General features: G+C 51.6%; 1 protein-coding gene across 3 annotated transcripts; it reads right to left on the bottom strand.

The window, feature by feature from the left end:
* Positions 1 to 1412: 1412 nt before the first annotated feature.
* Positions 1413 to 12389, bottom strand: JMJD6 (jumonji domain containing 6, arginine demethylase and lysine hydroxylase). Of its 3 annotated transcripts, none has more exons than XM_027518558.1 (7): positions 12061 to 12389; positions 11144 to 11532; positions 10040 to 10326; positions 9067 to 9202; positions 7640 to 7778; positions 6816 to 6943; positions 1413 to 5405 (listed from the first exon to the last, which is right to left on the bottom strand). In XM_027518558.1, exons 1-7 carry the CDS (start codon positions 12187 to 12189, stop codon positions 5369 to 5371), a joined length of 1245 nt encoding a protein of 414 aa, XP_027374359.1. In that variant the 5' UTR covers positions 12190 to 12389; the 3' UTR covers positions 1413 to 5368. The 3 variants fall into 3 exon arrangements, 2 of the variants coding, with proteins under 2 accessions (XP_027374359.1, XP_027374360.1); XR_003506847.1 differs by lacking the exon at positions 1413 to 5405 and adding an exon at positions 8494 to 8587 and having other exon boundaries at positions 6855 to 6943; XM_027518559.1 differs by lacking the exons at positions 1413 to 5405; positions 6816 to 6943 and adding an exon at positions 8494 to 8582 and having other exon boundaries at positions 7674 to 7778.
* Position 12390: the final 1 nt, after the last annotated feature.

Raw genomic sequence — 12390 nt, 5'->3', positions numbered from 1 at the left:
CCCATCGCCAGCGCTTTTTCTCTTTGGGGTTGCCTTGATACATTCATTCTCACAGAGGACATTTCCAGATGCTGGCCCGTGCATGCCCCATTCTGGTCTGGACCCAGCAGGCCTCCACACAGGCCTCAGGGAGTGGAGGCTGCCCCCAAAGACGGACTTCAAGGTCAAATTCGATTTTCTCTACAGTCTTTCTTCTTTGAATAATTCTGTAATGTAGGAGAGGGTGGAATGAAAGAAAAGACGTCTACTGTTTTTGCTTCTCCAGACCCTGAACAGTGTAGATTGGAGATAAATGTAACAGAAAACCTTTTTCCCCTACCACTCCCAAACCCTGCCCTAGTTATTTAAAAAAAAAAACAGCAGTGGACAATTTGTAAGGTGCCATGCCAAACACAGGACTGATATTGAAAAACCAGGCCCTGGGTTTTTGCTTAGGATGCATTCTTTTTTGGGAAAAGCAGTGTCTGAGTTGATAGCTGATGTAAGATCCTGGACAGGGGGGCCTGGCGTGCTGCGACTCATGGGGTCGCAAAGAGTCGGACACGACTAAGCAACTGAACTGAACTGAGTTGATAGCCAATGTAAGATCCTGGAAGGAGTGCTTCTTTTTTAATTAAAAAATATATTTTACTTTTATTCATTCGGCTGTGCTGGGTCTTGGTTGCAGCACGCTGAATCTTGGCTGCAGGTTCTTCAGTTGTGGCATGGAGACTCCTAGTTGCTGCATGTGAGGCCTATTTCCCCCACCAGGGATGGAACCCAGGCCCTCAGCCACTGGACCACCAGGTCCATCCCACCATCACCTGTCCCAGCCAGTGCCTCTTTTTAAAAGGAAGATGCAAGAACACTCTCAAGCTTCCTCTTGAGCTCTAGTTACGACAAACAAGATTCCAACAGCAGGGTGAGCTTAATCCTGCAATATCACATAATGTTAGGGGGACACACAAAGGGAATTTTAGCGGAGGTTGATAAAAATGCCCACTACTCTGAAATGTGGAATGAGGTTTTTCTCCTGGCTACTAGCTTTTGACCAGTGGGGGACTTTCACCCAAAGTGTTTGGGTCTTATTTTTGTTACCTGTCTCCCCTGTTTTAAAGTGTACAGTTGACTCTTGAACAACATGCATTTGAAGTGCATGGTTCCACTTACATGCGGACATTTTTCCATTAAACAGGAACTGCAGTACTATGCAATCCGAGGCTGGCTGCAGAACTGTGAAACTTGGATACGGAGGGCTGGCTCTCAGCTTATCTTGAATTTTCCACTGTGCATAGGGAGGATTGTACCCCTAAACTCTGAGTTGTTCAAGGGTCAAGTGTATTTTTAAGAGGTCCCTTTGTGCAGACAAACTCAGTATACTCTGTTGACTTTCACATGAATAAGAATGAAAACAAGGACAAGACAATGCAAAAAACCCAAACCCAAATCAAGTTGCTTTATTTAAAACGATGAACAAGTTTCATCGCAGTCCAAGTTAAAAATGCCAAACCAGTGGCGGCTGTCCCCCAGCACTCCCAGGCATTTGGTGACAGTCCCCACAGGAAAAACTACAGCAGAACCAGCAGGCGCTCAGCGCACTTGACTTAAATGACTGAGGAGGCACCAGGTACTCGGCAGATGGTCCCAGTTCCTCTGTAGTGTCCAGTCTCCATGGCGAGAGCAGGCGAGGTCAGTTCTCCTGCTCTCAGGAGAACAAAGGATGGGTGTGAGGTGTTCCAAGTTTCTGAACTTGAACTACAGATGAGACAAAGTTAAAAGCCATCCTGGGAGGGCTCCTGCAGTTTTGATGTATCATCATGACAGAAGCTAGGGGGGCAGGAGTGAGGAGAAACCAGACTCCACGTGGAACCATCAGCAGGACCCAATACACGTGACAAAACACTTATTTGTAGAAACGCTACATACAATTCAAGAAATCTACGGTCGCGTGTTTAAATGCCTACTTCCTAAACAGTACTTTTTACATTTACCGCAGAATCCCTGTTCCACTCCAACTCCTATCTAGCATCTTAAAGTATACAGAGGCAGAACCTCTAATAAATTTGTAAAGCACTTGTACCAGCAATTTTTGTGCTGCTCCTTAAATACCTTTAGCTGATTTACAAAGAAGCTGTGTCCTCAGTTAAAAATACAGCTAAAATTATAATTATGTTCCTCTATGAAAATCTCATTAACTTGTACTTAGTAAGGGCTAGACTTGCTTTTCTGATCATGGAGATGGACGTGTATGGTTCTCCCTGCCCTGACCCGTCCGTAGCCCTTATGAACAGCACCCTCACAGTCTGTGAAGATCTAGGGGGTCAGGGATCTGGGTTTGTTGTCCCTGTGGTGTCTCCAACACCTAGAATAGAGCCTGGAGCGCCAACGTTTGTTGAACGTTTTAATAATGAACAAATGGGGATCTACAAGTTGAGCAAAATGTGAACGATGTTCCTGTTTTTGGTGGCTCTCCCCTCACAGGTGTCACCTTCAACATCACGGCACTACGGACCTCAGAGGCACCTACCATTGTGCGACACTGGCCACCTCGGGCTGATGGTAAAGCCTTTCGTGACCTCCCTCGTCTCCACAGACCCAGATGTCCTGGGTCCCTGACTCTGGTCTCACCCACCCCGATCCTTGTCTTCAGTAGTTATTAGTCTAGATCCTTTCTTCTAGGACCCAGCTTGTTGGTTTTTTAACATTTATTTATTTGGCTGCACTGAGTTTCAGTTACAGCATGCGGGATCTTCGATCTTCTTGGGGTAAACACGATCTTTAGTGGCGGTATGTGGGGATCTAGTACCCTGACCAGGGATTGAACCCGGGCTCCCTGCATTGGGAGTGCAGTGTCATAGCCACTGGGCCACCAGGGAAGTCCCCACCCCCATCCCCCTGCTATTGGTTTTAACATCAGCTGTCATCTCAGAGAATAATCTCTAAAAATGGTTTAATGTTGTATCTTTCTCCTTACTGTCCTTGGCACCACTCACAGGAGCAGCTCATGCAAGGTGGGTAGAAGGGTTGACTTTAGAACAGATGGGCCCTTGGACCCCACTTCCTGCCTCACAGTGACCACCTGGCCACACTCCACTGCTTTCTTTCCTCACCTCAGCCCTACTTTTCGTCCACAGCGGTATGTTTGCCTGGCTCAGTGACAATAAAAGGCAGCTGCTGAATCTCACCCGGCTAAGACAATGAAAGAGGGTCCCATAGTCCTTCATGGGGTGGTGGGAGCCAAGTGGTGTAACCTGTGCCACCCAGGCACTTTCAGGACAGGGGACTGCGGGCCTGTCACACAGGCTGGATCTCTTATTTCTGGATGTTGTTGATCAAACAGGAATTACCTTTGGCATCTGGGTAAGTAAAACTGGGTGGCTAGTCTCTCCAGCGGAACTTCTACTTCACCATGCCCACCACGCCCCCTGGCGGCAGGCGGCCTGTCCGGTGGTTTGATCCTTTACGCTGAAGCTGAGGGAGAAGCAGTTGGTGTGGATTGGAGAGGAAAGGGAGTGTGATAGCCCAGCAGCAACACTGGGGAAAAGAAAAGCACTTTGAAGATGTCAAGAAAAGTTTTTTAAAGAGGAGGAGGAACGCCATTCAAGTATGAATGCAATCTCTGGATGATCCCTTCGGGGTCTGGATTCCTCACACCTAGAGACACTTCCTGGGCTTCCCTGGTGGTTCAGTGGTAAAGAATCTGCCTGCAATGCAGAAAACTTGGGTTCAATCCCTGGGTTGGGAAGATCCCCTGGAGCAGGGAATGGTACCCCACTCCAGTATTCTCGCCTGGGAAATCCCACAGACAGAGGAGCCTGGAGGGCTCCAGTCCATAGGGTCACAGCGTTAGACACCACTCAGTGACTGAACACTCACAGGCACAGACATGCCCTGGAGCCAGAGCGGGTGTGTGTGTGTGTTGGAGGCCGAGGGGCGGGGGGGAGGGGGGTGGGGTGGGGTGGGGCGGGGGGGGGACGGGTAGACTGATAGTAGGTAGACTGATACTAGGAAATGGGCAGAAGTTCCATCCAATCCACACGAGTTTTGGTTGGCCTTTTAGAATGCAAAAAATTGGGCAAAGACAAAATAGGGGACCAGCCTTCTAGAGTAAAGCCACATGACCATCCCAGGGAGTTAGGAAGGGATGACTGGTCTGTAGACAAGTAAACAGGATTCCCTGATCACACCCACTTAAGGGAGGATTCTGAGAGCCAACAGTACGACTCCAGTTGATGGCCCACTCCTCTGCGCCTGCTGGCGCTGGTGAGGCTCCTCCGCCTTCACCTGCTGGTGCCCTTCCCTCCCGCAGTCCAACCTGGAAATTCACTGGATGCGTCCTCGACAGCCCCCTCTTATTTTTATAACACTTTAGTTGAATTTGGAGACAGATGAAGGCAAGCAGGTAAATCGAGAGGGCAAGAGATGGAACCTGCTGGTCAACCTCTAAGTATTTAAACCAGAGTTATTTAGAAACCTAAACAGATCCCAAAGACCAGATGCACCACCTCTGCATTTATTCCTGGCTGCTAACAGGATCACCCACCTAATGTCTCCAGGTCCAAAATATGAGGCTGTTAATTATGAAGCCTTTGAGAGAGCGAGAAACTTCTGACTCAGGGGTCACGTACGTGGTGGGAAAGATGGGGACAAATTTGTAAGAACCTGGTCCTGTTTATAACTTTAGTTCTGTGATGACAACACGTTGAACACCTTTCCTGCTCTGATCATAAACCCAACAAGCCCGATGGGTCGTCCTTCCCCCACAAAACACATCACAGGAAAATATCCTTGGAATCTCACAGCCTCTCTGACCAGAGTAAAGGTGATGAATGCTCACCCACGCACTGGGCAGTGGGTGAGTGGCGCTGGCCCCCGGCCGGGCTTCTGCTGCCAACTGCATTTCTGGACGGATGGCGGCACACAGGGAGGCGGCGCTCTCGTGGTCCTTTGTTTACATAACTGGTTCACATAGGACTCAGAGTCCACTCACCACTCTTGGCGTCTCTTGCTTGCGTGCAGCCGGCCACATGCGGATGGTGGGAGCCCCTCACCAACTCCAGCAAGGCGACAAGGCGTTCAAAGGACCACAGCCCTCCAGGCTTGCAGGTGGTCGACCGGCGAGGTTTTAAAGAAGCACAGAACCTTCTCACCTGATGTCACAGCGGCCTTCAGTGCTTCGCTGAGCATGCTGAATTTTTTTTAACTTCTTGACAATCTAGTCTCGGTTAGCAGAGAAAAAACAGCATTTGACCGGAGGCATGAGCTTGGGCCAGAGAGGATTATCCAAATTCAAAGAAGACAAAGGAGAAGGTAGGAGCAGAAGACAGGAAGACTGAGGTGAGTGGCTGCCAACAGCTGCCACAGGAGCCACCTCAGGGAGAGCTTCAGCTTAGGGGTGAGCACGGCCTCCACAAGTGTCCCTAATCCTGTCAAGGAAAGTACAACCGCCTGTGATCAGCAGGTAGACAGCACGGCTGCTGCAAAGGGGAATGAAAGGTTACAAGCAGAACCCCCAGGGCCCCAGGCTGAAATAACGGCAGGGCCTTCTCTAAAGACTTTCCTTATAGAGTACAAATACAAAACCATACCCCAGGGGCAGATATAAGTCTACAACAATGGAAACAAGGCAAGAAGAGAAATCTGAGGCTGGAAAGGACAACTAGGGCTCAGAAATGCATGATCCAATCTGGTCGATTCATCTGATTAGGACACCCGAATAGCCCCCACGGGATTCCAACCAGACCCCAGAGAATGCGGAAGAGATGACAGAAAGGAATGTGGGTCCTCCACTTCTGTCACATTTAAGCAAGTGCCAGGCTGCTTGGAGACACAAAGAACATAACAGGGGCATCAGCTGCAGCGGACAGGGACTTCAGACAGAGTCGCAAGAGCCTCAGGATTTCACTGTCTGCCCAGAAACCATCCCTCTTAATGCCGCCCCAGTGACGCTTGGGCTAGCAGCACGTGGACAACAGGGCTCTGGGGTTTAAAGGCCCGGGACGCAGACAGGCCTCCCGGGAGCCGGGCATGTGTGCAGCGCTGGGGTAGCCACTTGCAAAAAGGTTAGCTTGTTGATTTTACCTCAAGTTTTAACTTATTTAGATCCAATTCCGTTTTTTTTGTTGTTGTTTAATAATTTAGTCTGTTTAGGCTCGTGGGATCTAAGTTCCCCAAGTTTAGGGACTGAACCCAGAGCCTTGGCAGTGAAAGCTCAGAGTCCTAAGCACTGGCCCACCAGGGAATTCCCTCCCTCAGGTTTAACACAAAAACAAAACCCCGCTGGAGACATGATAATAAGATTTTATTTAAAAATCTGCAAGTGCTCCATGCAGTGGCAAACTGGGAGAAAAAGCAGGAGGCCACGCCTCAGACCCTTCAGAAGCTTGGGGACAACTTCTCAGCGTTTCGCCCTTTACTGTGATAACGAACCATCATTTCCCCACTGAGGGCAGCCACCACCCGCCAGCAGAATCAGTCTTTTCTCCCAAGGTCACAGCAAGAAGAGCAATGAGAGGAGATTCTGGTGTTCTCCAGGGAAAAAAATTTCCAAGATATAAGATGAATTTAACTTTTATTAAATAACGTCAAGGTTTCCCTTGGCACCATTCACACGGATCCTCACCCTTATGCATAAAACAAGCCCCGTGCACTTGCATCGGTAGCGGAGAAGAGAGCTACTGCCGCAAACACTGAGAGAGAGGCTCCCGGCCCCGGAGGTCCTCATTCTCGGGCTTTCGGGGCCCTCCCGGGTCTGCGGGACCCACCGGGCTGCCCCGGGGCCCTGCCGCAGGCTGCAGGCGCGTCCTCGCACACAGACGACAGCCACGCGCGGTCACCTGGAGGAGCTGCGCTCTTTGCTCACGCAGTCGTCCTGCGAGGTGGTGTCCCCGTTCCCCACCATGCCGCACGTCCGCCTCTTCTTCCTGCGGTGCATTGTGCCTTCGCCTTCAGAGCCGGACTCGCACTGGACGCAGAAGGAGAAAAACAGGGCATCAGTCGGAGGCAGCCAGGGACTGAAACTGGGCCCTCAGCAGTGAAAGCAGAGTCCTAACCACTGGACACCAGGGAACTCCCTCTAAGCTTATTATTTACCATCCACGGAAATTCCTAACGTGGGCTTTCAGTCTGGAGAATGCTTGAAGTTTAAATCCCGACACCACTGTCCCCAGCTGTGTGATCCTGCATCATTTACTTAACCGAATCTTCAGCTACGTCTCACCCCTAGAGACTACTCTGCGTGCGTGCGTGCAAGTGAAGTCGCTTCAGTCATCCCCGACACTTTGCGACCTTATGAACCATAGTCCGCCAGGTTCCTCTGTCCACAGCATTTTCCAGCAAGAATACTAGAGTGGGTTGAGGGGATCTTTCCAACCCAGGTATGGAACCCGCGTCTCCTACGTCTCCTGCACTGGCAGGCGGGTTCCTTACCACCAGCACCACCTGGGAAGCCCAGTGACTGTTTTAACGATTAACAAATGCTTCAGAGCTATAAAGGGGGCAAACCTCACCCCACAGAAGGACTGAGGACAGTGGCAGTTCTTGGAAGAAGAAGGTGAAACACGACCCCCTCTCTTTCCCTTCTGGGGAGGAGGCACAAAGTCCCCTCTGGTTTTTCGAGGGTGCCCTGCCCTGGAGGACTGGGGAGCGAGGGTGGCCTCACCTCTGAGTCCGAGTCGGACGAGCTGGAGCTGGAGGAGCTGGAGGAGTCACTGGAGCTGTCGGAGGCGATCCCCGTGGACTCCTGCAGGTCAACGGAGTCAGCCAGGACCGCCAACTCCGGGTGCTCCTGCTTCAAGATCCTAAGGGATGAGACACGTGCTCTCAGTGTGGCGACAGCCACCCACAGAGCCCCAGACTCAGGGCTGAGCCCTGCCTCTGCTAGACGTGCCGGCACGGTGCTGAGGACAGACACGGATGCGCAGGCCGGGCACAGAGCCCCCTGCTGCTCAGGCTTCCCTGAAAGGAAAACCAGCCGCACGCGACTGGCTGCTGCCTAGTGAGCTCAAAAGCCACGCGCGCTGCCCACACGAGGCTGCGCGCCCCTGAGTCAGTCTCGGGAGAAACCATCTCTCTCCCTCGTACTCTTCCCTGCACCTTCCTAGCTGATGTTTTTTAATCTCTCCTTTCCACAGCACAGTGCTCAGTGATGGGAGCTGGGCTCAGTTAACGTTCTATTTGTTAAGAGCAGAAACAATAAGGTTTGTGAGAGGTAAGAAGCGTCGGGTGATAGAGTGGGTCCCCCCTCACTGGAAGGTAAAGCTGGACAGGACTGTCGGGGGGCGGCCGCCAGCCCGCCCCTTAGGGACCTCGTCTGGTGGCCACTGCAACCGAGGACAAAAGACACACTGTTCGGGAAGGCCTTTCGGAAAGACCAGACGGCAGCACACAGAGGCCTGAGGGATGGAGTCAGTGGGCCTCGGACGCCCGAGAGTCCGGGGAGAACAAAGCCACCACCCTTGCTGGCCCTCTCAGCAGGGAGGCTGAGCACTGAGCAAGCCGGGATCCCTCTCTTACCCCGAGAGCTGGTCCCTCCAGGTCAGGGTTGGGACACAGTGGCACGGGGTGGCTGGGGGTGGCTTGCACTGCCGCTGCCCGTGCTGTATCTGTTCTGTGGATAAACAGAGGAGCTAAGTCTCCAGGGCAGTCACCTCACTCACGAGAACCGAAGGTAATAAGTTCAAATGGGGGTAAAGCTTTTGGAATAAGGAAAAGAAAACAACCAAAATCAAACCCAAACAAAAATGGCTTCCTTTGCTAGAGCTAGCTTTGAGGAAACACAAAACCAAAACCAAAAAAACGAAAACAGAAAATGAGGAACAATCCCAGTTATGACCGTGTTCGTTGGGACGCCTGGCCTCGATCAAACGTGCAGTCTGGGCCTGTCACCTCAAGGCTGGCAAGCATCCTGAGAACTGGCCCTGACCTTGGACCCACTCTCTTCTACCCGTGAGGTTTTGCAGCCCCAGTTTTTCCCAGGCCTGAGTTAAACTCAGCACATGTTATAGCAGCAGTAGACTCTTGCCATTTTATCTCTGGGGTAGAAGTTGGAGCAAAAGCAAAAAATAAGAAATCAAAAATGTCTCTCACCTATACCATTTCCTTGACAACTTTGGTCTCCCTCTTACCGTCTTGTGCCAGACAACAGGGAAGTTGGTACTGCTGGCAAAGTTCTGGGTGATGGCAATGGTGGTGTCAAGATTAAGGACAACGTGCCACCAGCCTCCTGAAATCCAACAAATAAACGGTTAAACAGGAATGGGCTCTACACACAATCGCCCTATAACACAAATTTCACATAACATGTAACACAAACTTCTGAAACTGGGCATTCCTGTCCACAAGGGACAGTCTTAAGAGAGCCAGGACCCGGTGTGGTTAGCACTCCTCCTGAGGCAGGAGCCACCACCCACCTGCTTGTGCTAAGTTTCACTGGAGCCTGGCCACGCCTGCTTTCCTGTCCCCTGGGCAGAGCTGAGCCCTTCCGACAGACACCATCCAGCCTGCAGTGCCTAAAATATTTATTCTCTGGCTCTTTTACAGAACAAATGTGTCCAGCCCTGTCCATCCAAAGCTGTGACCAAAACTGTAAAGGCAGCAAGTTCTTCGGTTTCTAGGAAGAGGGTGCATATCTTAAATACCCTCAATTCTAACACTTGGCCTATCAAAACAAAGCGTAATTTTCAGGTGTGGATTTCCCGCCTCTTGGCTTTTAAGTAACTGTTTCCTGACTTAATCCACCCAGTGCTACACTGTGTCAAAAACCCCATTTATGGAAATAAGCACAAGTCACTGAACACACACAAAGACACTGGGTAACTAGTAGGAATAAAAAAGAATAGGCTCTCCAGCAGATACGAAGTTTTTCAATAGTCGTAATACACACAGGCTACAAGAAAGGTGGACAGCAGCCCCCTGAGCCGGAGATTACGCAGCAACACATCACAGTCAGAGGCAGGCCCCAGTCAGTTCACCGGGAGTCAGCCTGCGGAGGGATTTCTTTGACTCACTGTATATAACTGTGCTCAGGAATGACAGATTACTGAAATCAAAGAAAGTATACCTGGTACAAAAACAGTCTCTCCTGGTTTCTGTAAGATTTCCAGGGGTTTGAATTCGGGTGGCCAGGTTGGAAGCTGCGTCCGGGGATAGATGATGTTAAACCAGGTAATAGCTTCATCTTGCTGGTTCCCTCCTTCTTCTCGGGTCACCTTGATGAGCTCCCTAGGCGTGCTGGTAGGGAACAGGCACCAGCGCTTGTGGCCCTGAACTAAGGCATTCCAGGCACTGGTTCCCAGAGGGTCGATGTGGATTCCTGTTCCGGACCGAGGTGGCCCCATCACAAACCACCTAGAGCATGGAGCATCCAAGATGTGCAGTGTGACTTGACTGCATACATGCCACAAACGCAGCTTTCAGTTTTATAGAAATGTTATTTTGAAAACTATGCAAATTCTAATATTTAGAAATGCTGAGTAAATTGTACATGGGCTGATCCCTAACAGAAAAATCACTGATGTGGCTTATTGCTGGACTTTAGCTCTTAAAATGTCCCTTACAGAGACTTTCCCGGTGGTCCAGTGGCTAACACTACGAGCTCCCAATGGAGGGGGCCCAGGTTTGATCCCTGGTCAGGGAACTAGGGACTTCCTTGGTGGCTCAGCAGTAGAGAATCTGCCTCTTAATCCAGGAGACACAGGTTTGATTGAGACGACCCCCTGGAGTAGGAAATGGCAATCTGCTCCCGCATTTTCCCCTGGGAAATCCCATGTACAGGGGAGCCAGGAGAGCTACAGTCCCTGGGGTGGCAAAAAAGTTGGCTACGACTGATCGACTAAACAACAGCAAAAGGGAGCTAAATCCTGCATGCCACAACTTAAAAGAGCCTGCATGCTGCACCAAGACCTGGCACAGCCAAAATAAATAAATATTTAAGTGAAATAAAATGTCCCTTACAGATCACTGGTTCAACTTTGATTGCATGCTTGGATCACGTGAGGAAGATTTCAAAAATCTGATGCCCAGGCAGCACCAGGCAGGAGTCCCTGGGCAGGTATGGGAAGCCCTCTAAGTTCCATGAGCGACCATGGCAGAACCACTCACTGTTTCAGAAAAAAGATTAGTTGCTGGAGACAAGATTATAACCACATCACTGCCCAGTACTTACCGGTAAGGGGGCCTGCGCTTCTCCCCCGCATACTGGAAAAGGTCATCGGTGAAAAACTTTGGCACCTTGTAGTCTTCCAAAAGTTTCCTTCTTTTGGGGTGTTCCCCGTAGCTGCTGTCAAAGATGTAAAGGGGGCTGTCATCGCGGGTGCTCTCCATGTACTCGATGTAGTATTTCATCTTCATCTTCACCGAGTACCCGTCGTTGTCCTCGCCACACTTGAACTTCTGGTTCCGGTATTTCCTTTTGAGGCGCTCCAGAGTCCACTTCTCCTGCGCAGACCAGCCCTCTTGGGCATTCAGCAGAACCACGGGCTTGTACGGTCTTTCATATCGCTCCACAAATTCTTCCACCGACAGTTGTAAAGCGTCTGCCCTTTCCACATTGTCCTGAGGGAATCAGAAAAGACCCATCGAATTAAAAAAAAGAGAGAGAGAAAGAAAAGCCCGGTGGCAGGTAAGGGTGTTCCCCAAAGCCAATTAGCAATCATAAGCCCAAGGAGCCAGATTCTAGTTCTGGCTCCTCTTAGGGAGGGGAAAGGACTTGCGTGCATTCGGGCACAGCAAACCCATCGCCATCCTACCAAGGAAGCAGGGCTTCGCGTCTCCCACTTGTGGCCTTGAACACCTAGGTTCCCTATGGCCCCGCCGCCCAAAAGGGGTGCAGGGGTGACAGGCCTCGTGGAGGGCGTCAAGGGGGTGCGGCTCCAGCTGTCCTCGGCAGGCGCGGCTGCGGCGAGGAGAAAGGAGGCCCGCGCTGGAACGGGCGCCGACGACCCCGACCTCCGCGGGGTGCGGGCGAGCCCATCGGAACTCCGGGGGCAGTGCTGGGCGGCACCTCTCCGGTCCCGGGAGAGGTGCGCACAGCCCCCGGTGGATGCCCGTGGTCCGCCCGGCCCGCGATCGCGGCCCGCTCACCGCCACGGCCGCCGGGTTCAGTGGGAAGCTCTCGAAGTAGTTGTGCCGGGTCCAGTCCAACGAGTCCTTCAGCTCCGGCCGCGCACTCCTCTTGGCCTCACGGATCCGCTTCTTGCTCTTGTGGTTCATCCTGCAGGGTCACCACCAGCTGGTTCCGCGACGACCTCAGCGCAGCTCGCTTCCTGCCACCAATGCGCCGCTCCCCTCTCCGCACACACACACACACCCAGACTAGGGCGACGGCAGCACCAAGACGCCCTTCGCTCCGGCCCGGCGCCTTTAAAGTCGCCTTCCAGAAGATTCACTCCCTAACCACCTTCCGAGCCTCCG

This window comes from Bos indicus x Bos taurus, chromosome 19 (genome assembly GCF_003369695.1).
Source record: "Bos indicus x Bos taurus breed Angus x Brahman F1 hybrid chromosome 19, Bos_hybrid_MaternalHap_v2.0, whole genome shotgun sequence".
NCBI lineage: Eukaryota > Metazoa > Chordata > Mammalia > Artiodactyla > Bovidae > Bos > Bos indicus x Bos taurus.
Note: the sequence above shows the minus strand (reverse complement) of the source record. Positions and strands in the feature narration are given on the sequence as shown.

Excerpts from the sequence above, each read along its gene's own strand:
- JMJD6 (XM_027518558.1), bottom strand. The coding sequence starts at position 12,189 with ATGAACCACAAGAGCAAGAAGCGGATCCGTGAGGCCAAGAGGAGTGCG. Across the intron at positions 11,533-12,060 it reads TGAACCCGGCGGCCGTGGCG|GACAATGTGGAAAGGGCAGA; the intron begins GTGAGCGGGCCG and ends TGATTCCCTCAG. Across the intron at positions 10,327-11,143 it reads AAGCGCAGGCCCCCTTACCG|GTGGTTTGTGATGGGGCCAC; the intron begins GTAAGTACTGGG and ends TCCATGCTCTAG.